Source organism: Nannospalax galili, unplaced genomic scaffold (assembly GCF_000622305.1).
Source record: "Nannospalax galili isolate Female #2095 unplaced genomic scaffold, S.galili_v1.0 scaffold386, whole genome shotgun sequence".
Classification (NCBI taxonomy): domain Eukaryota; kingdom Metazoa; phylum Chordata; class Mammalia; order Rodentia; family Spalacidae; genus Nannospalax; species Nannospalax galili.
This window is the reverse complement of record NW_008356676.1, coordinates 151333-177735: the sequence shown is the minus strand read 5'-3', so window position 1 is coordinate 177735 and position 26403 is coordinate 151333. Positions and strand designations below refer to the sequence as shown.

The 26403-nt window shown below is 39.9% G+C and overlaps 2 protein-coding genes across 11 annotated transcripts in view; one reads left to right on the top strand and one right to left on the bottom strand.

The window, feature by feature from the left end:
- The window catches only part of Enox1 (ecto-NOX disulfide-thiol exchanger 1), a 589822-nt gene extending 576530 nt beyond the window's left edge, over positions 1 to 13292 (bottom strand). For 6 of the 10 annotated variants that reach the window (XM_029556969.1, XM_029556966.1, XM_029556974.1 and 3 more), the window contains exon 1: positions 13159 to 13292. The gene's annotated coding sequence lies outside the window, so the exon portion shown is untranslated. The remainder of the gene's footprint in view (positions 1 to 13158) is intronic. The other 4 variants (XM_017794761.2, XM_008854674.3, XM_029556972.1 and 1 more) reach the window with 2 other exon arrangements.
- LOC115067885 (collagen alpha-1(I) chain-like) lies at positions 12274 to 15094 on the top strand. The gene is made up of 4 exons (XM_029556982.1): positions 12274 to 12512; positions 12682 to 13144; positions 13237 to 13465; positions 13817 to 15094. Exons 1-4 carry the CDS (start codon positions 12274 to 12276, stop codon positions 14326 to 14328), a joined length of 1443 nt encoding a protein of 480 aa, XP_029412842.1. The 3' UTR covers positions 14329 to 15094.
- Positions 15095 to 26403: the final 11309 nt, after the last annotated feature.

Here is a 26403-nt window from a genome sequence, read left to right as displayed (position 1 = left end):
CTCTGACTTCTAAAATGAATTTATTTGTATGAACACTTCTTTAAAGTAATAGAAATTTTACAGGTATATGGTATTTATTATATAAGTTGATCTCTACAGTTATTTGTCTGTTTTACAATGAATCACTATATCATACTTATTCAGTCAATCATCGAGACTCACAGTTCTCCAAGTAGGAAAAAAATATCAAACACCACTCAACCAGTCATCTATATTACATAGATGACTGATTTTGCCTATATTAGCTTTGGGATCAAGTTAAAGTGCATCCCCCAAAAGCATCCATACCACCCAAAATTGTAAATATACATGTAGTTATACATTTGTCTCTTTTATGTCTGGTGTCAGTTCAATCCTGTCTGATGCGCTGTTGGCCACTTTTGATCTTAAAGTACATTGGAACGAGAAAGAGAAAAATAATGGCTGATCCTAAAATCCTGGTTGCAATAAAAATCCTTCCAGAACCTTCTCCAGTCCTTCTGCATCAGTAGCTTGAGGTGGGCTCAAGGAGCTATCCTTTTAACAAGCATCCCACATAGACCTGAAGAGGTTATAGATCACCCTTTGGGAAGCAGCAATGTAGATAATTACAAGGGTATTTAATCACTTACAGATAATCAAACAACTATACAACTCTTGTCTTGGATCATTCCACTCATTTCCTATCTACAGCTGTTATTCCTTTCCCTTGTTCAGGAAACCATTACCATTTACCCCCGGACATGAAAAATAATATTCAAGCTGGATCGCTGGCTTCCAGTCTTTCTCTTTACAATTCCTTCTCTCTATATTTTCCAGAACAGTCATATATACTAATGCTAGATATCAGCACTTCCCTTAAAACCTTCCAGAGATTCTGCATGAGCATAGGGTTTCCATGAGCAAAGACAAAGATGTTTTAGAATAGGTACATGTGGCATTTGCACAACCTTGCAAATGTACTAAGTGCAATTGCATTGTTCATTTTTAAATGATTCTCTTTATGGTTTATGAATTTCATCTCAATTTAAATATAAAAAAAAGCAAAATCCTCATACCAGCTCCCCAATGCACTTAAGATAAAATCTGAAGTCACAGCACAGAGCAAGAGGCCTGGCATTATCAAGTGTTAACCTAAATCTCATCAGCCACATTCACATACTGTCTACCCTCACTATCTGATCCCTAGGAGCACTGTCCATTTTTCAGTTTCCCAAAACCAAGCTCTTCCTGGGCATCACACATGGGACTCCCCACCTAGATAATCTCAATCACCCTCAGGTATTAATTTATAAATTACTCTCCCATAGAAGGTTCCTCTGACCATTGCACCCTCATTATACCCATGCAGAGAAACTTGGTCTTTTCCAAGTACTTATTATGAGTTCCAATTATATAATTATTTTGTGTTTGTTTAATGTCTTTTCCAGTGAGCTATGAACTCCCAGGAATCAAGGAATAATGATTATTTTGCTCACTACTGTGTTCCCAGCATCTAGTGTGAACTTGGCACAATAAATACCTATTCATTTGGCACAATGAACATTTAGCATACTTTTCTCCAAAAACATTAAATCTCTACTACAAAATGAGTTAGGTCATGATGCTGTGTAAGATTTAAAATACACACATCAAAATTTATGCTTTAATAACTAAATGATAAAAATCAGAAACTACTTAGGGTCAACCCAACACAATACAATGTTTTGACTGATGAACAGAAACAACTTCTCTAACTCCCAAACACCTACTTTGTGTTACATGTCAGAACCAAGTTCCTAATGCTTACTTTAAAATCTCTGTCCTCATGTACATTACTGTGTATCAGGAAAGCAAGTGTTAGTCTCTGCAGAAAGATGCAAGTGAAATGGGTAAAAGACTAAGCGTGAGAAGGATGGCACAAGAAACCATTAACTGCTTTTACACAGGCACGACTTTCTTGAAGAAAAGTGAAGAGAGTGTTACCAGGGAGAAAAAGATCCTGAACTCAGTCAGTTCTGAGATATAAAATAAAAAAGGAAAGAGAGGAGAAGCACACACCAGAGCAAACATAACTGACGCTTTGTCACTAACCAGTTTTTCAGTGATTACAGGTGCACCGCTGATTTATTTTTCCACCCTTGCACTTGTATTAACTAGTATCCTAATTTTTCCATGAAGCTGGAGTATGTCTTAATTAGTTGCCTTGAAGCTTATGCCCACTTAAAGTAAGCTTATTCTTTTCCACTGTCAGTTCACCCAGAGCCACCAAATCTACAGTTCTCAAAGAAGTACTCACCACTTGTTATCATTATGGAAAGCCGAGGCAAGCCAGCAGCCTTACAGGCAGGTTCCAAAAAGATCCATCTGTTCCTAACCTTGTGCATCAGCCCAAAAAACATTCCCAGCCCTGTGCCTACTTCAAGGCCAGGAGAGCCTATTTACTACCCATACCAACATTTTTCAATACTTAAATTCTTCTTTTTACAAACCACTTGGGTGGTTCACGTGCCCTTCTGAACGTCTTAGTTGAAAACACCTCTGATCTTTTTTGACATTTTATTTATTATTTTTATTTTATGTGTATGAGTGTATTGCCTGCACGTATGTAAGTGCACCTGTGTCGTGCAGTGCCCACAGAGGTGGGAAAAGGGCATTGGATCCCCTGGAACTGGAGTTATAGACAGTTATTATCCACTTTGTGGGTGCTGGGAATTGAACCCATGCATGTCCTCTACAAAAGCATCTAGTGTTCTTAACCGCTCTACCATCTCTCCATCCTTAATCTTTTTTCTTGATTGAGGCTCCAATTTCCAACCTTCCAACTTTCTGGCTGGAATCCCTGGAGAAGGTATGAAGCTTCTAAAGGACCAGTAAGACTGCTCCTGGGAGGGGCATGCCTGGGCAGTCACTGGCCCACTGCCAAGTAGCTCTTACACAGCCTCTTCCTCAAGGTGTGAATAAGCACATAACAGGCCCAGCTTTTGTGGCCCTCAACATGCCTCTGTAACTTGCTTTACAGATGAGACTACAGATGAGAAGTCCAGTTCATTTCTCCCCAAAGCATTCTCATTAACATTCTCACTATTATTTCGGTGATAGAAATACATATACTTCTTAGGAGGGGAAGTAGAGGAGACGGACAGTACATATGAAAAAATAACCTGATACAGCCAAGTGGAAGGCCAGCAAAAACAAACCCAGATGTAGCAGAGGCATGACCTGTGAGCCCAAGCACACTCAAGAGTGAGTCAGGAAACCAGTATGTTAATACGTTAAGGATATTACAGTTAGACATGAGGTCAGAAAGAACTTCTGGCAGAAAATCAGATAGGGAAAGTTAGCAAAGTAAGAGTGAAAGACAGAATCGCAAAGGTACTACAAAGACTGCCAAAATGCCAGATACAGTCGACAGACAGAAACTGGTGCTTTGAAACTAGCGACTGGGAGCAAATGGAGGGTCAGTAAAGAGATGGAGACTGTGGGGCAGTGGTGAGATTATAAATGCAGGTTCATTAGGTTTGTGTCATCTCCATTTTCTGAGGAACCTAGGAAAACAGAAACTCCAAACCCTTTCCACTGAGGAAATCCAAAAGAAAACTGCTTTGTCAGATAGTGGAGGTACAGAGAACTTCAAGCCATCATATAGTCCAGAGCTTTCTAAGAACAGGAAGCTGCCACCTTCCTGTGGCTGAAGAGGCCACTGCATGTGGTGGTGGTGCTGGAGTCCTGAGCCTCAGTCAATAGTGAGCAGCCAGAATGAAAGATGTTGGAACACGAATGGGTTGGCAGAGAAGCGGTTCTGACACCAGGGATGCTGCCCAAAGCTAGGGCAAAGAAAAAATACCCTGCTTTACCTTTCTCTCTACTGTCTCCCACCTGCTGACTTGAATTCTGGGAAGGCAACCTGCAGGAGTGAGCTCCTTCCCAAGTGGAGAAGAGGAAGGACTGGCAAGGAGTGCCGAGCCCAGCTGAGGCAGGAAGGGCAGAGTTACTACTGCAAGAGGAGGAGTCACCATGAGCTTTCATGAGCAAGCTTCTACTATAAAACATATACTTTAGAAACCTGCTTCTGGCCACGCTACAGTCACAGGAGCAGCTTGGTGGAACAGTCCACTGACTTTTTTAATCATGTTTAGGTGACCCGACATCATTCTGCAGAATCTTAGGGTGGGAAGGCACCAGGTGAATTTATTCTGTATTATCCTTTCTTCAGTTACAACTAAGCCAAGATTAGTCCAAACAAGCGAATTTTTAAAATTCTAGAATGAAAAAGGATCTGACTGACTTTTAAAAGCAAATGTTGAGCTGGATGTGGTGATGTATAACTTTAACTCGACAGGAGAAGCAGAGGTAGGAGGACCTTGAGTATCAAGGCCAGCCTGGGCTACATAGCAAGTTCCAGACCCTGTCTCAAGCCAAATAATAATAATAACACATAAATATCACACAAACACATGTTTTTAAAAAAGCTGGCAAAATCTGAGTAAGATTGATGGATTGTACCAATGTCTGTATCCTGGCTATAATACTATACTCTAACCATGTTTTTAAATGATTTTCTCTTTGCAGGATCAGGGTAAAGAGGTATACAGGATCCTCATATTGTTTATTACAACATCTGAATCTACAATCATCTCCAAGTGAAAAGTATAATTAACATACCATCCACACAGGTACAGCATGCAACATTAGTGAAGCCTCTTCTTTATTTTATTTCTCCCACAATGTCCCTGGACTCTATCACCCTTACATGTTCAGTATTTTTACAATCAAAACTCTTTGTTCTTCCTGTTAATCAAATACAGTAAGCTCTTTGCTGATCCATTCTTCAGTTTCTCATAATTTGGTCATTTTTTGTGACTGACTCAATGCTGCTTTTGCAGAAAAAAGGATGGTGGTAGACTGCCCTTGTTTGATTATTCACCCTTCACATTTCTAGCTACAGAGAGGAAGAATATTAGTATTCATACTATACTAATTAGAAGGATGCCTTATCTTATTTCATATCATCTAACAAGCTTTAACTTGCTCATTTCATAATTAAGCATTTAATTCAAAACAGTTCTCTTTATGGATTTATGCTTTCTTTTTCTCACTCTCTGTGCCCCTTGATCTCCTTTGAGAGCCTGTGGCCTAAGAACTGGCAGGAGAAATTACAGTGAAAAATCCCAGCATTATGACAGAACAAGGAAGAAGCCAGCCCTACCCTTGGCCTACCACTCATACACTTAGCTAAAATACAGGCTATCAGAGCAGCAGGGAAAACAATAGACATAAGCACACAGAGTCATGCTAGATCTTCCAGAAACTGATAGTAGATGAACACCACTTCCTGACCACAAGCCGGTAGGGGGAGGATCACCATTCATCATGAAATGCAATGCATCAAGGGATCTCTTCAGTTCTCTACAACTCCACAAACCCTTCCTGTAAAATCTAACTTTCTTCCTTTAATGATGGTGAATTATTTATATTCTTCAATTTATCTTTCAGTCTTCTTTTATGTATGCCTGAATTATACAATTTAATTCTAGACAGCCTGGCTGAGATTAGCCACTAGGCAGAGAAAAAAAGTCCCAGTCCTTCCAGAGCTGCCAAGTCTAATGGGTAGAACAGGGTTGACAGGGCAGGAGAGACTGAAATCTACCTTTGAGAATGGATCACAGAGAAGGTATCTGTGTTGTGCTGACTTTTCTAGATTGCATTCCATTAAACTGCATCTCAAATCCTTTCCTGCATCTCCATCCCAGGTTTAAGGTCTTACTACTACCTTTGCTTAAGTGCTTATCACTGCTTGCCTGGGCAGTGTTACTTCCCAGCTGGACTCCATGCCCCCAGTTCTTTGTTAATCTATTTCCCACACATATGCTACAGTGATCTTTCTAAGCACCAATGCTCTTTCTAAGTGCAATGCTCTCATCAGAAGCCTTCAGCAGCTATCGCCCTAAGACTAGATCTCTCAAATTTGCCACATTATAAAAATAAAAGATAATTTAAAAAGCAGATTCTACCATTTTCATGTTGGACCCCACAGAAGCAGACCTTGAGACAGAATTTAAGTGCAAGATTTAAGGAATCATAGGAAGGATGAGTAGAGCAGTGGGAAGTGACACAGCCACTAATGCACAGGTTGAGACAGCCTTTGGGGGCTACTGAGGAGAAGTCTCAGGGAACTCTGGGGCACAGGGCAGAACATCCATGAGCAACATCATGCTCCAGGGTCAAGGATGCTAGAGTATGACTCAGCTCTGCCATGCAGAGGTCAACTCTTGAGGCCATTAACTGTGCCGTACAATCAAGCTGCCCCAGATGTAAGAGAAAAGCCCTCAGGTGGAGAATAAGAGATATTCACAGAAGACTTTTATAGACCAGTACTGGAGCAGGGAGTGTCAGGATTTATGAACAGAAACTGATTGTGACTACCCCACCAGGCTACATCCCTAAAGAGTCCCATACAGTAGGCCTTGGGTGGGATCTGGGAATCAGTACTATGACAAACGTGCCATGGGATTCCTGTGAAAGGGCAGATCTGAGAATCTGACTGATCTCCCTAACTCCAAAACCTTTGGTGAACCCTGTCAGGTTTCTCTAAGGTCTCCAGGCCTTAGAGAACTTTTTTTGTGAACTTTTCTGGAAGCAAAATATTCTCTCCAATGAGTTAGAATGATGTTTTAATGAACCCCAGCACCATAGGTACTATTCATATAGTAAATGCTCAATAAATGTTTGTTGAAGAAATAATCCCAAAACACCAATAAAAGAACTGTCCCTTATCTAATAAATAAGTAAGTGCAATTACACTACTAGAATTAAACATATATTGATCACTTATATAGGTAAGAAATTCAGGAATCCCTCTAGAAAAGCAGTTTGAGCATCCAATCATCCAAACTACTTGGGACCAATAATATTTTTAATTTTAGGGGTGAGATCCAAATCTGAACATAAAATTCATTCATGTTTCATATCTACCTTATATGTGTTGTCTGAAGGTAAATTTGCACTATATTTTCAGTGCACCTGCGCCTGACTGCAGCCTACCCCAACACATGAGGTCAGGTATAGAATTTCCCACTTGTGATGGTAGTATCAGGTACATAACCAAAATGTTAAGGATTCTGGACTATGGATATTCAGATTAGAAACGCCCAATCTATACTTTAACGACTTATCCATTTATGTTTTAACAAAGGCACTGATATGCAGCCATGAATAAAACCCTATATGGAAGATGAGTACCTAACAGTGGAAAGGTAAGGTATGAGTTAGAAGTTCTGCTAGCATCCTTTGTAGACACATGCCCACTCCATCTATATCACAAAGGTGCAGCAGAATAAAAAAGATCTTTGTCTGTGGTCCTAACACTTGGGCACCTGAGATAGCTTAATGGTGACTCTAAGGTCTATCCCCTAAGTACACAATGCTTTGGGGGGCTTTTTAGATGTGCATGGTGTCCTCTTGAAAATGAGAGGCCACTTGGAGTCATTAAGGACCTCATCCACAGCTTTTTTCCTACTGTTGGGGATCTTAGTCACTGAACTTTGGCCACATTCCAGTCTGGATAATTACACTGGGGCTAGCAAACTTCACCCTCTAGCACCAACTAAATAAAGTATTCCTTTGAACTTGCTGCCATAACCTTTGTTATGCTGCTGTAGGCTCTAAAAGAGCTCTTCTATCCTTGGAATGGCTGTATTTGCAAAAAATCAATAGCCTTGGTGTGACTCTACACTGCCAAGAAGTACATTCCAAAATATCCCTAAGTTAGCTATTTCATTTTTCTCAATATAAAAACTGTTAGATATTTATAGTAATTTCTTCTCCATCCTCCAGGCTTTTACTCTTCACATAAATAAAGACTGAAATATTTATATTATTACACAGAAAGGGAGGGAAGGTATATTAATTTCACAAAATATATCCAGAGTACCTACCCTATGCCTTGCTATGCTGAAGGTCCTCTTCACTGTTCCAGGTGTCACAGGTTGGTTCTATTGTCAGCATAAATGTAAGATTTTTTTCCAATAAAAGAATAAACTTGATTCTCCCTATGCTACCACATTTCTAAGAATCTTAATACATCATCTTCACTCTAAATATGAGTAGACACAAATCTCAAAGAAATACTGTTTAGGCCCACCCTTAAAGGATCTATAGGACTTTCAGTTCCAGGTGCATGTAAGTGTGTACGGAGGTAAACACATTTCTAAAGATGAGAATAGATGCTTTTCTGGCTAGTCTAGAGGTCAGCAAATGGCATGCTGCTTATATAGTTACTTGTTTGCTTATTTTTAGCAATCATCCGATTTGGGTAGGTGAGTGTTTATAGGTTACATGGGTAGAAGCTGACATAAGGAAATTGAAAATGTAACTATCTTTTCTTTAAAGCGACTCTTTACCATATGGGGAAAAAAAAACACAAATTGATTCTGACAATATTCTACCATAAGGACTTAAACAGCAAAAGGAAGAAAGTATAAGCATTTTGTGTGTATTTGTGCATACATATAAACACATTATCTTATATAAGAAAACAGGAGAGGGACATTAACTAAATTTCAAGATTCCAGAGTATTAGATGTCTATCAAATATTTAACATTATAATAAGCAAATGGATTTAGAAATGATTCAGAAACTTTCTGAAATAATTTTAATATTCAGATTAATCTCCAAGGTTCCAAAACAAATACTTGCCCTGGAAAAACAATACTCAGGCATTAGAAATTTTTTTGTGTTTTTGTTTGTATAAAAATCAGTGAAGTTCACTTGCAATCTCCTAAACTACTATTATGTTTGAAAATCTTTCTAGCTAGACCAAATTAAGAGCAGGCTTCTAAAACGAGGCTAAATATGCTGTAAATCAATTTATTTCCCCCTACAAATCTGCTAAAGTATGTATTTTCTGGTGAAAATGCCTCTTCAATGGTACTTAATACTGTCACTACATTGTTTCCCCAATCAGTCCACTCCAGTCTCTACTGAAGGTGCTGAATTGCAGTTAAATGCTTACTTTTGTCATCAATAACAAGCAATAGGAATACAGATTCTTTACCAGCATAAAGAACCTCAAAATGATCACACACACAACACATTCCTAAGATTAGAAGAAATGCTGGAATCATGTTGTATATGTGATATGAATTTTCTACCCACTCATGCATTTGTGATCATTTTAGAGTTAAGGACAACCTTTCTCAGCAACAGAAGTCTCATCTTCTACCAATATGCTCCACTAACTGGCATCATGTAGCGGCTCTGGAAAGGTGGCTTTGATAAAACCCTGAAATGAATATGATGCAGTGAAGTCTCTTTCACCTCCATCACTTACCATGTAGGATAGGAGACTAGTAATTCATTAATTACTTCTAGTATCTGAATTCTTAAAGGCAGACAAACTGATCCACACAATATTTAATCTCATTCCTTCAAAAATTCACACACAGTAACTGAGAAGATAGCTCAGTTGGCAAAGTGCTTGCTGTAGACCTGAATTCAATGTTGTTTTTTGGGTTTTTGTTTTTGTAAAGTCAGATGTGATGTGTGCTTATAATCCTAGCACTCGGGAAGTGGAGACAGGTGCACATGGACCTGAGGCTCTCTGGCCATCCAACCTAGCCTAATCACCAAGCCCCAGGCTAATGAGAGATCCTGTCTCAAAAAACAAGGTGGACTGTGCTAGGAACAATGACACCCAAGGTTGCCATTCGACCTCCACATGCACAGAGGCCTATATGCAGAGGTGTACCCACCCACATATGATCATGCACACACACACACACAAATTCACATACAAATAAGAGATTTTATTAAAGACTGCTCAAAGGTATAAACTACTAAATCAAGGAACTGAGCTTTCAAGTTTTAGGAAAGAGGTGGTGTTCATAGGACTGAATGCAGAATAAAGTATGTGCAGTGCATCTAAGACCATAACCTAACCTACTGTGTCTATACTGAATTTTTATTTGTAACTATTACTGTTCTTTCTAAGTATCCTTATTTAACCTTGGTTATAAACTTCACATAAATAAATAAAAAAAAGCATAATTCAGGAGGATAAGAGGGGGAACTAGTACAGTGCTCCCCCAGAAAGGGATCCTGAGTGAGGTGCATCCCCTTACTGTGTCTCAGTGCTGCTGAAAATTAAAGCATTAAGCTAGAGAGCATCACTCACTACTTTCCTTTGTGCTGTAAAAGCCTGCCATCTATTTAGGTACCACAGACAACTGAAGTTCCTGTAATATCCTAAGAGCACCTGACGGCAGCAGAAAATATGTTTAAGATGTCTAATGATACGAAAGAGAGGAAAGAGAAGGATCTAAACCGCCCTCCTATTTTGATTTTTCTGTTTACACTAAGCTTAAGAAGACCATTGAAATTAGATGCTTCATTTCATTCAAAACTAACCATTCTTATTACAATAAAAAATTCAAATTCTCTTAATAACATCCTAAAAAAGAAACAGCTTCACCTTTCTGAAATGAGAGTTAGTGGCTGTGCCTCATTGAAAGGGTTGCAGTGCTGGACTACAGTATGAGTATCACGATGTGCAAGCAGCTGTCACTGCTTTGTTTTTCATTCACAGTAGGTGGTTGCCAGGCAACAAAATACTATTGTCTGTTTCTGTGATCTATTGGCCAGTTCCACTGGTGATAATGCTTTCTACACTTTAAAACAGGGCCACCTTTTGGACAAGAAGACATGAACAAAAATTCTAAGGATGACAAGGATGTGTATATATATGTGTGTTTGTGTGTGTGTGTGTGTGTGTATATATATATGAACACACTGCGTGTACCCTAAAATTATGTATATAACTTATGCAGATAGAAATACACATTTTGTACATATACATATATTCTCATGTCATTATATATATTCTTTTCTAGTCTACAAACCCACCTAAATTTGGCAGGCCACAACCAGCATCCAAATCCATAAAGGCAAATCAGAGAAATGAAAAGTGTTCTCAACAACAGCAATGATTTCTCATTTTTCAGATGTATCAAACCCTGTTCCTTGAATATAACATCCTCCAGACAGAAGAGCGATTCTACCTACTTATATAAAAATAAGTAGAAAGGTTTTAACTATCTACTTTGGAATCATCTATTAAATATGTTGTTTCACTTAATATCATGTGCTACCAATGTGTTCAAAGATAATTCAAATAGTGTTGCTGTTTACACATAGGAATCTTACTTTTTATTCATCTTTAAACTAATTCAATGTTCTCCCCAGAAGAGCCTCATGTGATTTTACACTTTGATGTGATATGAGTCTCTGGGGAATTACAGTCATGCTATTTACACTTGCATATTTCACTAGCTTACAAATAACACATAGTGTACTTGGTATAAAGTTGTCAACATTAACTTGCATCGGTTGCTGCTTGCTTTGCATTGACGAGGTTTCTAAAGATAAGAATTACAATATTCTGAGGATGTACAGACACAATATCAAAACAGCCTGAAGGAATTAAAGCTTGAAAATGCTAGAGGCAATCATGCTTTGAAATGAAAGAGAAATCAAAGTCATTTTACATATTTCTGGAAAGCTTCTATATAATGTCAAAACAATCTTTGGATTTTACACAATGCTCATCCATCTTCTCTCACAGTATTTCAAAAACACTTTATTTAATGCATCCCTCCGGTGGGATGAAATTTATGGCTATTTGTAAATCTGCATATTACAAGAAACTAGAATAATCAATATCAATTATGTGGACAGACATTATTACTACAGTCTGCTATGAAAAGTGCAAAGCTAGCAAAACAAAAGCAAAGTGTCTTAATAACCAACTAAGTCCTGGCCAAAATTACCACTTTTCCAGACAGCTTTTTTCGGCACAACGCACCGGCCTCTCCTCAGCGCCCACAGGCTTCTCAACCTACAAAGGACCCACCACTTCTTTCTTCCTTGGCTTCATAAGCTTACTCACCTGGGTCTCCTCCATCCATCAGTTTCCTTTCCCTTTTCTCCACCCTTTCCGGATCCCTTAAACACCCTTCATTACTTTCTCCAAAGGACCAGACTCATACGCGCAGCCCACTTTGCTATGAACCTCTCTCCATGTGCACTTGTTCACAGCATTTTCCTACAGCTACTTTTAAAAATCGCTATCACAGAGCAAACACAATTTTAATAAAATTAGATTTTTTTTTTTAGTGTTATAGAAGTGAAAGACTGAAAAACGGCGAGGAAGGAGAAATATGGGGTCTGAAGGAAGCAGGGTGACCGCCCACTCTACACACTAGGATGCTGTGATTCTGTGGAGCTGGACTTCCCCACCTGTCGACCCCACTTCCCCCATGTGCTCGCTGCGGGATGACAACCACAACACTCCAGAACCACCCCCCTCTAAGGAGGCGGGGTTACGCCTTCAACCAATCAGGGCCCGCGATCCCCGGGTGTCCAACCTATGGGGTGGCCGTGGCGGTGCAGGGGGAGGACATGGGGTGGTCCGGGAGGGGCCGCGTCCGTGGGAGGCGCGCACATGTCCAAAGAGGCGGGGAACCTGCGGGCGTCCAGCTGCCGAGGCACCCGCTCGGTACCCGAGTCCAGATGCCCAGTATCTCCTAGGACTAGGCCAGGCAGGGCGATAGCCGCCGAGGAAGACCTGTCCAAGGTGTCCGGTTCCCCGCGAGAGGGGACAGACACAAATAACAATAGTACCTAGCGCAAACCAGACGAGGAGGAAAGTTTCCGGCCCGCACCAGACTGGAGACCGCCAAGGCGAAGAGATGGGATGCAGGGCAGGAGGGGCCTCTCTGGAAAGAAGGGGACAACGGGAGGGCTGTGCGGGCAGGACAGGGTCCCTCGTGCGGTGCCCCGGGCTTCGAGTGGCGGGGTGCGCTGTCCAAGGTGCAGGGGAGACGGTTGGCGCCTGGCGGGTGCGAAGCCCAGAGCCCACACTGGCTGGCGGGCAGCAAAAAGAATGGAGAACAGCTGTGCGGGGCGCCTGGTACCCACCCGGCTCCTAAAAGTGTAGGGTGTGGAGCTGGGGTGCGGCGGGAAGGGTGCAGGGGGCTCTCCGCACCGCTGCCTTCCAGCCTCACCTCCAGCTCCTCTCCCCTCCCCCTCGCCCACTCCCCTCCCTACGGGTCCCTGAGCCACGGCGAGGGCGGGACTGGGGAGCCCCGGTGGGTGGTGAACCCCGACGCCCCGGGAATGCTGCGGGCCGTGGAGCCGCTTACCTGGGGCCGTGGTGCGGGGATGTGAGGCAGCCCGCCGCGCGAAACCGGGCACCGGGTGCGGCGCCGCTCCTCGCCTAGCCGTCTCCTCCGATCGCGCTCCGGCCGGACTCTGTCCCGGGCTCGCAGCCACCAGACGCGGCCAGACTGCAGCCGCGGTTCGCGCCGCCGCCGCAGCCGCAGACAGAGGACGCCCCGTGGCGGCTGGAAGCCTGTGTGAGTAGCAGCGCCCGGGAGAGTGGGAGCTGCTCAGGGGCGCTGGAGACTCGGCGGCTGGGGCGCGCGGCCGTGCGCACGCGCGCCTGCGAGTGTGAGTGAGTGTGCGCGCGCGCGCCCCTGGGGTGGGGGAGTCGCGAGGGGAGGGGGAGCGAGGCCGAGAGATGCTCGTAGGGACCGAGGCAAAATTCGTCGCCCCCGGAAATCCGTAAAGCCCAGGAAGGCCGGGCCGCCCGCCTGGCCTGCAGGAGATGCCCGGCTGGTGGTGGCGACTGAGGGGATGGCGGCGTGGCGCGCCGGGGCTCCGGATCCGGCCGGCCTCAGGCCAGGAGCGTGCGGCCACCGATGCGGCACAAGTGGCGCCCGCAGCCCAGGATCGCGCCACCCCCTCGGGGGCCAGGCGGAGGCCACTCGCTAGTGCCACTGCCGCCGTTTGGATTTCTAGACTGGACATCGAGGGGACAGATTGAGGGACCCCGCGGTTGCCATGGCGACCTTGGAGGCGCCTGGCAGCCTGAAGGGCGGTGGCAGAATCCGGGCGCACGTGGAGGACTCCGGGTTGCCGGCGTGGGGTGCACCGCTCAGTCGAGCGCCAGTCTACGGTCCTGTCTGGGCAGAAGGCTTGGGCTGAAGGTTGTCTCGGCGGTGGTCGCAATCACGGGTGATTTTTTACTTTTTTTGTTCTCTTTGGAAGCCACTTTTCCTCAGTTATCCACATCCCATGCAAAAGTGCCGACCTGCCCTTTGTTAGGATTCTACTGTCCAGGCATACAAGAACTGCGTCTTTTAAAACAGGCTCATCCAAGAACTCTACACGTTTCGATCTTAGAAATTATAGTTAAATCCCATTTATTTCTCTTTTCTAAAAGATACATCGGCCTATCGGCATACTTTTCCATGCTAATTTCAAATTCTGAGTGGAATTTATTCGCCCAAGAATTTCTTCAAGGGGTGTAAGACTGTACAACAGTTGAAATGCTCTTCTTGGCAGGACTCCTCCAGACCCGGGATGTGTTTTGCATACTTTTGCATGCCTTCTAGTACTTGTACAGTACCACTGCACATTGTGTGTTCCCTATAAATGTTGAATGAATGACATTGTTTTCTAGCTTCACATATCCTGAAGGCAAAAACTTGGATGCTGGGAATGTCATTACCATCCCACTAGGCTTGCTTGATTTAAACTTCTGCCAGTTCCCTGTGTGAAGACTACTTTCCCCTCTGGTGGCCAGGGCCCTATTACAAAGAAAGAAAATAAAGAATACTGACCCACTGTGCAAATGTGCCAAAAGATTCACACAAAGAGCACTCAAAAAGGAATTCAGGAGTCTATCCTGGGTGAGAGAAGGTTAATGTCAGCTTCATTTTGGTGCCTGGGGAACATAACCTTTCAAAAGAAAGTCATCTAGTCATTGGGTATACACACTCCTTCCTGTAGTAAAGGAAAGGCGTTTTTAGGACCAATGCAGGTTTCTAAAAGCTGGTCAGGTGCAGGCTTTTCTCTTGTAAGAAGCACTTGTGTGGTGGAGCCTGGCCCATACATGCAGGGTCATCCCCCCGACTTCTAATTCTGCTGTAGCACCAGGCTCACTTACTCAATCTCAGTATTTCCACAATCATCTTCTTAGAAGCAGAAGTCCTCAATTTCACATTCCACGCTAAATTTCAGTCCCTTTGAACTTGGACTTTTCTATGAACAGCCTCTCTCTCTCCACTCATGCTATCACAGCTGTGAAGTGTAACTGAAATAAAGTGAAAATTAAAATGGATTGGTTTGAATGCTGCCAAGTCAATCCATTTTATGTTGTCTAGTAGGGGTCCCTTTCAATGATCTCTCCCCTGTCACTCCGTTTATGTCATCTTAGAAGACATTTGTTGTGATGTGGGAATTAAGTTTTTGTTAAGTGGAAAGCTTAGATGGCTGTACTGCTTTTTTTTCTGAACTTGTAGAACAGATATGCCAAAATGAATGTGAGTCAGAAGTCTTCCAAAATAATTTTCGATTATTTTCCTTAAATTTGCTTTCAGAGTTTCAATGCTTGCCTTACCTGTTGGAGGGGAAGAATGCTCTCAAGCTGTAACTTCTCCGTTCGCACCAAAGATACCCGGAAGATGACAATGTCTTAAAATAAGCATTAGGCACATAGCAATGACAATGGAAATGGAAATGATAAACAATGGAAATAAAGAAAAGTAAACTAAGACATCTAATATTCCCAATTGACTTAAGATAACATTTTGGAGGAGCAACTAGGACTAAAATGATTTCAACCCATAGATCTATATACTACTTACATGGTAGGTAATAATAAAATGTGTAGCTGAGAGATTTGTTTTTATAAATGATTACCAGTGGGATGAAGAAGCAATACCGTATTTCTAAAGGCCCTATTTTCTTCCTAAAAAGGAAATGATCCTTAATGTAATTTCTTTTTTTTTTTTTTTTTCAGTTTCTGACAGTGCCATAAAGTAAACATTAACTTCCTTAGAAGCATGGGCTTGTGAAGGGGTACAAGGTAAAGACAAACACTTTCAGCTGATTTGGTCATATCTAATTATTCTGGCAGTCTAAATAAGAAGGCAAAGCATTCTACCTCCAAAGACTGGAAGATTTAGGATGGGAGATGCATTATGAATTCCACAGTCAACTCCTCATGCTAGGAGCAGATTGCCCCAAATCCTTTAAAGTGAGAAGTCAGGAACTGTTAGCTGAAGTGCTGCTGTGGATTTTGGAAGTTATGAATGTGCATGAGGATACAGATAATTGCCCCCATAATTAAGTCCCAGATCATTTATTCCATTCTAGTTTTAAATGATAAAAAACACCTTGACCTGTATCTGGAATCAAAATGCCAACTCAGTACAGAATGAAGCCCTGAGCAAGGAATGGCCCCAAGTTCCCTTGTTTCTATTCATGCTATTAGCATTGATTTATTCCAGATACTTCCTAGGACAACTTAATTCTGATCATATGTTAGACATCTTTAAGAAAGTGAAAAGAGGAAGTATATAACTTTTTCCAAGCTGAAGTTATTAGTGAAAATATTGAGTGAGTGCAGTTGGGCACAGTAGACACCAGTCATTCTGATACTTTATGGGGTTACAGATTACCTGGAAGCTAACAAAAAGCTATGGATCCTCACCCTGGAAAATGAACACATGAATATGAAAATTTTTCCATGAAATTTCAAGGAGATAAGGGAACATTTTTTGAAGCTGAGGTTGAGACCCATGCTTAATACAGATTCTTTTGTATATTGACATTTTATGTATTTATTAGTGTCCTATTCTTAATTTATAATTATTTATCAATATGAAGATATATAAGCAGATCAGTAAACTAAACAAGTATTTACTGAGTCCCTACTACAGAATGCTGCACTTTACTCCCTGTTACCAATAAAAATGAAATTATTTACCTTTAAGAAGCCTGCAGTTTAGCTCTCATGTATTTTATTTTATTTTATGTGTATGAGTGTTTTGCCTGCATGTGTGTAAGTGTACCCATGTTATTAATGCCAGCAGAGGACAGAAGAACGTGTCAGATCCCCTGGAATTGGAGTTAAGGATGGTTGTTAGCCAGCATGTGGGTGCTGGGAATCGAACCTGAGTCCTCTGCAAGAACAACCAGTGCTCTTAACCACTGAGCCAGCTGTCCAGCCCCAGCTCTCATTATTCTTGAGAATAAAAAGTCTTATCACTTGCCTAGGAGCAACAAAAAAATCTTCTATTTGAATTATTCATAAGAATCAATGAATCTATTGATAAGTAGACCATTTGGGTGAGGACTGATTATTGACAGCCCACTATATACTCATATTTTCACATTCCAACCCCTTGTAGTAATGATTTAGCTTATCGCAAGTTATATGATACAAACAGAAGGTCTATTACTGCAATCTGAATTTGAGATTGGGCATGTGAAGAATGAACTATGCTAACAATGGCAGCTATGGATTACCTGGCTGTGAGGATCCCTGGGCAGAGTTGAATGGATTAGAATATGCTAGAGGTTATACTCAACCCATGGAAGAACTTGTAGGGTCACCATACATTTCTAAATCTATCTACAAAGATCCAGTAATCCATTTCTGGATAATTTTCATATAACATTTTATTATTACTGTCTTTAAGACTTGTTGCTTTTAGCCTATCCAGTTTCTTTTCACTTAACACAGAAATAGTTTTAGTTAATATCACATAAGTTTTCAGTGGTAGATAGCAACATTACAAGGATTCCTCTGCCACTCAGATAGGGTGACAACGACATAAAGTCAGTTACCTAATTAGAGATGTTGAAAGCCCAAGTTTTATATAATAATCTGCCTCCCAATAGGCCTCAGAGTTTTTGTGTGAGGAAGCAAGGACTGTCATTCATGCCATTTGGCTTCATCAAACATGGTCTTAGTGTGCCATAAGACTAGTACAAGATTCTCTATCATAAGATCTGAGTTAAAATCCCAGTCTAGCCCAGGCTTGCCCTGTGATCTTGGATGCCTCATTTAGTGAGCTTCAGTTGCTACATCTGTACAACATGGATAACAACATCCTCCTTCTTGGTTTAAGAAAACTGCATGAGGCAACATGAGATAAGTCCCCTGGCATTGTAGAATATTGGCTCCAAATCAAGTGTTTGGCAGAAAATTGGATCGAAGATCTGAATGAGAAGCTCCTATAGAAATTGTGGAAACTTCTGTGAGAGTGTAGCACTGAATTGGGTTGATGATTCCTGGGAATTCTTACAAAGGATATTTTAAGAAAACCATCACAACCAAAAGTTGGCAGAAAGTGACACATACAGGAAATTACAGATTCCATAATTCTGGAGGTGCTGTGATTCTATAAATTCTGTTACTATTGCATTTCTGTGCATTTGTTTTTAATTAGTTTTTTTTCCTGTTACACAGATTCTGCCTCCCTGATGATATTTTACCAGGTTAATTTAGCTATGCAAACATTCATTGTCAGACAATATCGATGTTAAAAATTTCATTAAAAAATAGTTCACTGTCCCCAAATGTGCTCATTGGCCATGGTTCATATTTTAATGTATACCTTTGCAGACATTTTTGTGTTTATATTTATTTTCTTTAAATGTCATGGAAGTATAAAGGGAGCCATTAAATGCCATCATTTTGGCCCCCCAAAAGTGATAACTAAAACATTTTCACAAAAGCTCAACAAATGTCTTCATTCATGCTCCTTTTCAAGATGAGCTTCTTAACAAGGCCTTGGAAACAGGATTTAACTGGTTATCCTTGAAACCTTCTCATTTTATTTCTCTACTTTCACCATTTATAAGGAGTCTTTTTTTTTTTTAATGGCCCTTTAAATGTTTAAGTCACCTTGTGCTGATGTGTTCTGGAGTCACAAGCCCTGCTCCTTGGCCTCTGGCCATTCTGTGGATGCTTTGCATTACTTAACCTCTGCCCCCAAAAGGAGGTCCAGCTCTAACCTTGGATTTGGCACTTCATTCCCTGATGGAGCAGAAAAGAGTCTTGATTTCAATCAGTAACCAGAGTGTTCACTGGAGTGACCATCTATTGGATCTACAGAAGGTTGGCCCAGGGGTGGTGAATTATTTGAATGCATGTTTTATGTCAATTGCTACAGGCAAAATGGGGAGGTGTGTCAAACAATCCTTAATGATTAAAGCCAAAGCAACTAAAATGCCAATAGAATTTCCTGCTTTCGCAGTCAATATGCTCCCTATTTTGCCTAGGAAGCTATGGTTACTAATGAAAAGTGCATGGAGGTTTATAGTATTATCTATTTGCTAGCTCTATAGATCACAAGAAATTCCTAAAGCAAAACACCTCAACACAGTCCATCCCATCTGTAGATCTAGAAGTCCAGGACTTCTGGGGTCTTTCTTATAATGAAAACTAGAGACCAATGGAAGAAAAGCGCAAAAACCAGCTGGGACTGTCTAAAGTAGCACACACTCTGTAGACTATGCACCCTGTACTGTAAATTGTGGAAGTTTTAAACCAGTCATTTGCCATCCGGAATTGCAATACATATAAAGAAAATAATAAGATAATAAAATATAAGGAGTGAAATGAGTTGTAACTTGGAAATTGTACATAAGACATAGAAATATGCATTGGAAAGTTTTGGTTGGTGCTAAATTGCAAAAGGAAAATCTAATAATTGATAGCTGGGCTATAGAATTAATTAAAGGAACTAGTCATATTTAGCATTTCAGTGAATTCCAGCAACTGGAAAGGGAGACTCTCCTCCTAGATTGCTTATCTGTATTCTTCCTATGCTAAATGCTCCAAGTTTATTTACATATGTCTATCTGGGGTGAAAAAAGTCTTAGACAGGGAGAGAAACTAAAGCCTTTATTGAGAAGGTTAAGTTTACAATCTGAACAGATTGGAGCAGAAACAAAATTCCTTAAACAGGGTGAAGCCAGTGATGCAAGTTTGTGGGCAATGAGGAGCCATGGGAAGCCCTTCCTGTGTGATACTTGGCTAGCATGAAGCCTGCAGATTCCACTATAAAAAAAAATCAGTCTTTAGTTAATATAATGAAACCATATTTGACTAGAATAATCAAAAATGAAAATAACCATTAAATTTTTAATTACTTTGGTGGCAGTTCAGCTAAAGTATATTGTATATCCGACAGCTTAATCTTCACAAATCAGAATAACCAGAATGAATATTTACATTTAACAGAAAGATAGGTAAGCATGAAAAAGGAAAAAAAGAGATTAATAATCAGATTGAACTGCATTTGAATCATGGGACTGTGGACTTGAATAAGTTTCTTATCCTCAGTAAGTCTCAGTTTTCTCATCTGAAAATAAGTATAACTTCTTTCTTTCCTAATGTTACATGTGCCTATGAATGGTGAGGGTCTATGATATTTTCCCCTCTCCTGAATCAAGCAGACCATTGAGATCACTTGTCTGTTTGTATTTCTTCAAGATGTCAGCTCTCTCAGTAGTCATACTCTGACTGTTTTTCTGCTCAAAGCAGAATTTCATAGTGTAGACTTTAGAGCATGTATTTTTCATCACAAATTATCTCATTTTACATCCTTCCTATGTCTAAGCTACAATCTGATTAATGAATTGGAATTTAATTTAATTTATTGGAATTTAATTGTTATTGGAATTTAATTTTTCAAATATATGAAAATATGATGTATTAAAATATAAAAAAAACAGCCAAGTAGAGAAGGTACACATCTTCCTTCACCTTCTAGTGAACCCGGCCCCTCTACCCCTTTATCACACCATGTACTCACCCTACAAGTCAGGTTCCTAAGATGTCAGCTAGTAGGCATCCATCCCTTAGGACTATATATCCCTCTTCAATTCATTGAAACTGAAAAATCACAGACTAAGCCAGACCACAAAGACCATTAACAGGCTGTGTCATATATAATCCAGCCCAAAACACTTAAGTGAATTTCATATTATAAGAGCCATAAAGTTTTTTAAAATGAATAAATTTAAATTCTTTTCCATAGTTAAGGCCATCTGAGTCAAGTTTCCATGTGCACAGATTCAATGGAAGATTTATATTTCTTCATCGGTGAGAGGGATTTAGTCCAAGTATAAAGAAGAGTTTTCTGGCAGTGGAAGTGGCTGTCCAAAATGAGTTAGCAGAATAATAGTGGGATTCCCTTCTCTGAAGCTCTATATAAATGGATCTAAATAGAAAAGATTAATGTAGAGTAGGTGATGATCAGTCAAGAACCATGCTAGTCAGATGATTCTCTGATGCTCTAGAATAGAAACTCCAGACTGTGATGTAATTGTGATACATTTCAGTAGTATTATTCTATGAACACTTCAGTAGTTTTATTCTATGACAATTATAGAAAGAAAAAATGAAAAGTAAATGGAAATTACCCTTTAGCAGCTGCTTTAGTGAGGTAATTTACATTTTAGATTTCCAGAATAGAGACACTAGTCTAAGAGAAAGAAATAAGACTTTGTTCTTATTGTAGTAAAAGATCTCCTGTTTGTTAAAGATTTTATTGTTACTGTAAAGAAGGGGGAAAATAAATATAGCTGAAAAATGCTAGTCCAAGCCAAGTGTGTGTGTGTGTGTGTGTGTGTGTGTATGTGTTGGCCCATGCCTGCACGTGCCTGTTTGGCTGTTGTGTGTTTTGTTTTTACAGTACTTGTTATTTTCTTTCCCATAGACCTTGGTAAAGGAGACGTGTAACAATCTGTTTGGAGACTAGAAGACTTTTAGAGCTCAAGAAACTCACTAAAGCTTTGTTGACAGCCATGCTTAATTATTTGGATGTGTTTGTATTTTATTCATCTGGCTTATCATTAGTAAAATTTACTGGCATCCTGTTTAATTCTTAAACTTGAAATGTCAACTATAACTTTGCCTATTTCTCTCTAAAGTTATTTTCACCTTTTGAATTTCAGTTCATAGAATTACCTACAGCTAAATGAAAATAAATGCCTGGGAATTTTTAGTGACTGCTGCATCAAGCACTCTTTTGGGCATTCCAACAATGTTGGGAAAGAAATATGTAGTATCCATGTACAGAACCACAATCCATAATTATAGCTTCACAGAGATGTTTCTTAAGGACACAGTGTGGACCTGGAAAGGCTGTTTCACAAACCCTCTCATGGAAACTAATAGACTTGTCTTGGGCTAGAACATGAAGAGAGATATGAAGGACAATGCTTCAAAATTCAACCTGTGCTTTGATGTGATTTTAAATTAATCTTCCATGGGGGCTGGAGAGATGGCTCAGTGGTTAAGAACACTGGCTGGACTAGGGTTTGGTTTCCAGCACCCACATGGTGGCTAACAGTCATATGTAAATCCAGTTCCAGGGAATCTGACGCCCTCTTCTGACCTCCCCCAGGCATTGCATGGCATGGGTGCACTTACATACATACAGGCAATACACTCATAGACACAAAATTAAAAAAATAAAAAATTTTAAAGTTATCTTCCAGACTTCTCTCCTTTCTTGCCCATTCTGGTGCTTTATTTTAAACTATGATTTTTGTATGTGGCATGAAGATGGAGAAGGCACAAATCAGGGCTCAAGCCATGATTCCTCCACTTACAGACTTACTTTGAATAAATTATTTTCCTAACTCTTTTCACAACATTTTCGGTTTCTAATTAGAGATTATGGTAATGTCCATCTCAAAAAGTTGTCATGAGAATTAATTACCTCAGTAGTTTAATAATTATTAATTAAATAAATGTACAGCCAATAATAATATTGGCAGGATTCATCTGGCCCGTGTCTCACTTATTCCCCGTTTCTGCTCAATTTCATTTCTTTTTAATTCTCTTCTATTTTTATTTTATCCTGGTTCTACACCATGCAAGTGACCACTTATGCACAATGAGCAAATATTCTAAAGACCATAGAAAATGATATAGAATGCTATGTCATTTTCCTTCTAGAAACATTCATACCTTCTATAAATACATTAATGATCACAGTTCACTTTCGTCTGCTTTGAGTGTTTTCCCCTCTTTTTTCCCATGCATGTTCCGCAGTTTAAAACCACAGGGCATGAGCCCCGCGTAATTCTGTTTACAAATCAGGGAGAGAGTACTATTATTGTTCAACAAATGCCAAGAAGCACCAGTATCCATGTGAGGTGAATAGGTTGAAATTACTATTTCCGTCTATTGTAAGGTGAAAAGAAAATGGATACTTTACAATTGCCAAGGCATTTCTACATCGATTACCATGTTTGTACACTGCACTGATGTTGTAAGAAAGCTAGATCAGACAATTTTATTGTTATCTTTCATATAGATCACAGAAACTGAGATTAAGGGTTAATGCCTTGTCCAGGGGCCTGGAGCAAGTCAGTAGCACAGCTACAGGGAACAGAAACCTGCAACCCCTCTTGATCAGTGTGACAGAAACCTCGTAGAGTTTTTGTGGATCTTGAACATGTCAAGAAGCATATCTGTTGTGATAAATTTGTAAGACAGCACTTAACACTGACCCTGGTCACAGCAAGTACTTAGAAAATAATCGCTTAATCATTTAATCAATCAATTAATATATCAATCAATCAATCAATCAATCAATCAATCAATCAGTCAGTCAGTCAATATTATGGTGATTGAGTAAGTAAGACTCAAAACTTACTGAAACCATGGGGAGCTCTGACATCCTTGCCACTTAGACACCGGTGTATATAATCTTCTGTTCCATTTGGTGAAACTTGCGATGTCGCCTTTTAATACTACTTTCCAGTCTTATCATTCTCCCCACATACTGCTGCTGGTGGTTAATAGCTTAGCTGCATGTCCACAATCCTAAAATACCTAATTTTCACCTGAAAATTCATGCTATAAATGAAAGAGCTTTAAAAAGTTAAAAAGTTAAAGCTTAACCTTTTGTTTCATTAGAAAATGTGTGATGTGTTTACTATTGAAATCTTCCCAGTCATCCAGAAACCCCCAGATACCAATACCAGGGCATGCATGACTTACAATGGAGGGTCTGCTATTTGTGTCCTTTGTTCTTGCTAGAGGCATAAGGGAGTTATGGGACACCTGTGTATTACATTGAGCTTTGAAGAGTGTTGGACACACAAATTGGATTTTGCAATAAGAGAGTTGGGAATAGTTGAGAGTAGTGGGGAGAAGAGTATGAAAACTGCTCTGTGTTTTTTAGTGGCCACTTGCTTAGATGTGGCAGGACACTGTCAGTAACCTAGTTACCTGTACTAGATTTGGGTGCAATGTTCACCTATTAGCTGTTAGGAATACCCTACAGCCCTTGATTGTGCCCAAATCAAATGCCAGTGTGTATCTTTGATATGCACACCCACTTAGGGACCAAATCAACATTCAACATCCTTTCTATTCATGCTATCTCTATTCCAATGCATTTTAGTCTTTTAGTAGCATTTTAGATGACTGTCTTATTCAAAACAGTTCATCAAGGAAACTGATTGAACGTACTGTCTTATTTCATAGTCAATCAAGAGACTTCCAACCGTTTCCTGCCCACGAAACCCCCTCTCAAACGCGCATATTGTTGTAGTTCAGCTACACTCATGTCTTTTGTTCTGTTTTTCACTTTCCAGAAAAACTGACAAATCATCCATCAAATTATTTCTCTCAGAAGAAAAGCTTATTTGAAACGAAGGATATATGACATGCCCTAATAACATTTTAATAACTATAGAATATATAACCCTGAATTCATTAATTCAGCCAGTTATCAGTATGTGTAGTACAGTTTTTTAAAATATTTTAAATATCATTTTTATTTTATGTGTATGAGTGTATTGCCTGCATGTAGATGAGTGCACCCGTGTCATGTAATGCCCATGGAGGACAGAAGGTCGCCAGGTCCTCTGGAACTGGAGTTACGGACAGTTGTTAGCTGCCATATGGGTGCTGGGATTCGAACCTGTGTCTTCTGCAAGAACAACCAGTGTTCTTAACTGCTGAACCATCTCTCCAGCACCATGTAGTACACTTTTATTATCCCTTTAATATCAAGTCATGTCTGAGGGACATGCAGTAAAAATGGCCAGAAAGTAAGTTTCAACTTTTTGTTCTAAACCTTTGTATTCTTTTTTATTTTTTATACTTTTTTATTGCTTGAACATTTCATACACAAGCATTGTATCTGCATCACTTCTATCCTCCCAGTCCCCCACCAATTCCTCCCACTTCCTCTCAATTTCTTGTCCTCTTTATTATTGTTGCATATACATACATTTATAATATATACATACTATATATATGTGTGTGTATATTGCACAGAGTTCATTTTGTGGTGTTCCTGTTTAGGACATGTGTTTAGGACTGAGCACATGGGATTAGATAACCTATCAGGGAGCTCATCCCTGGAGAAATCTTTTTCTCCCTCCCTCAGCAGCCATTGATTGCCTGTCGCATAGAGGTGAGACTCCAAGAAATTTCCCCTATCCATATGACCTTGAATTCTTTGCATTTTTCCCTTTTAATTTTCATGTACTAATTAGCCACATATTAGCTAAAATTTGTGAGTGGGGCATAGCAACATGGCAATGTATACATGCATATGTACATATATATGTATGTTATGTAACGTATACTAGCATAAATAAACCTAAGTATATAAATAATCCATTTTATTAAAGTAAAACATCCAAAAATCCTTGTTAGATTTTATTAGCTTTTCTATAGGACTTTGTGTTTATTAATGGAGGTGAACAAACGAATGCCCTGGGAACAATGCAATGTCTTGATCTTGGCACTCTGTTCATTCTATTGCTACGTTTCACTGTTCTTAATATTTTCATCAGCATTGTTTTTGTTAAATTTTAAGTGCATAGCTACATGTTTCATCAAGTGATTCTGTTACTTCTCTTCAAGCAATCTTTAAAAATAATTGTCATGAGCTTGTTTCTTGTTAAAAATCTAGATTTTCATTTAATAGGTTATTTAAAGGCCCACTATGCTCTGAGTTAACTTTTAATCAGGTATTGAACATCTCCCATATTTTAGTCATTATGATAAAGCACACCAATCACTTCCTGTAGGGCATGTGTTACTATTCTCATTTTTTATACATGACAAAGCTCTGCTTCAGAAAGGCTGAATAAGTTCCCAAGGTAAGAAAACTAATGAATATCAGAATCTGTCTCAGAATCCAGACTGGTCTTTCACCAAAGCCTATGTTCTTTTTGGTATACCCTGTGACCTCCCAAATTCTAAAACTGGTACTCATATGTCTTCCCCATGCAACACAGAGATAGTAGGTGTCATTCTTTTTAAAATAGCTTCAGCATCCAAAAAGCAAATGCATGGGAGGCACAAATACCAGTGAGACATTTCCGTGTACACCTGTCTTAGTTTGAACCTTTACAAAAGTCTTAATCAGTATTGGGCTAACCTTGATGAATCAGTGTTGCTCTTAGTAAAGTAAATATAATTTGTAAAGGAGACAGTTTCCCATTTTTGTACCTTTAAAGAGTGGTGTCATCTGGTATAAAACTAGCAGTAGATTTAATAAGCTATTTATTTCTATAATAATAGAAACCTTTATTATTCACAAGGAATT

Bases quoted from the DNA above. Each gene is read 5' to 3' on its own strand.
- LOC115067885 (XM_029556982.1), top strand. From the start codon at position 12,274: ATGTGCTCGCTGCGGGATGACAACCACAACACTCCAGAACCACCCCCC. The intron at 12,513-12,681 runs GTACCCGAGTCC...GGCCCGCACCAG, and splicing joins GCTGCCGAGGCACCCGCTCG to ACTGGAGACCGCCAAGGCGA. The intron at 13,145-13,236 runs GTGGAGCCGCTT...CTCCTCGCCTAG, and splicing joins CCCCGGGAATGCTGCGGGCC to CCGTCTCCTCCGATCGCGCT.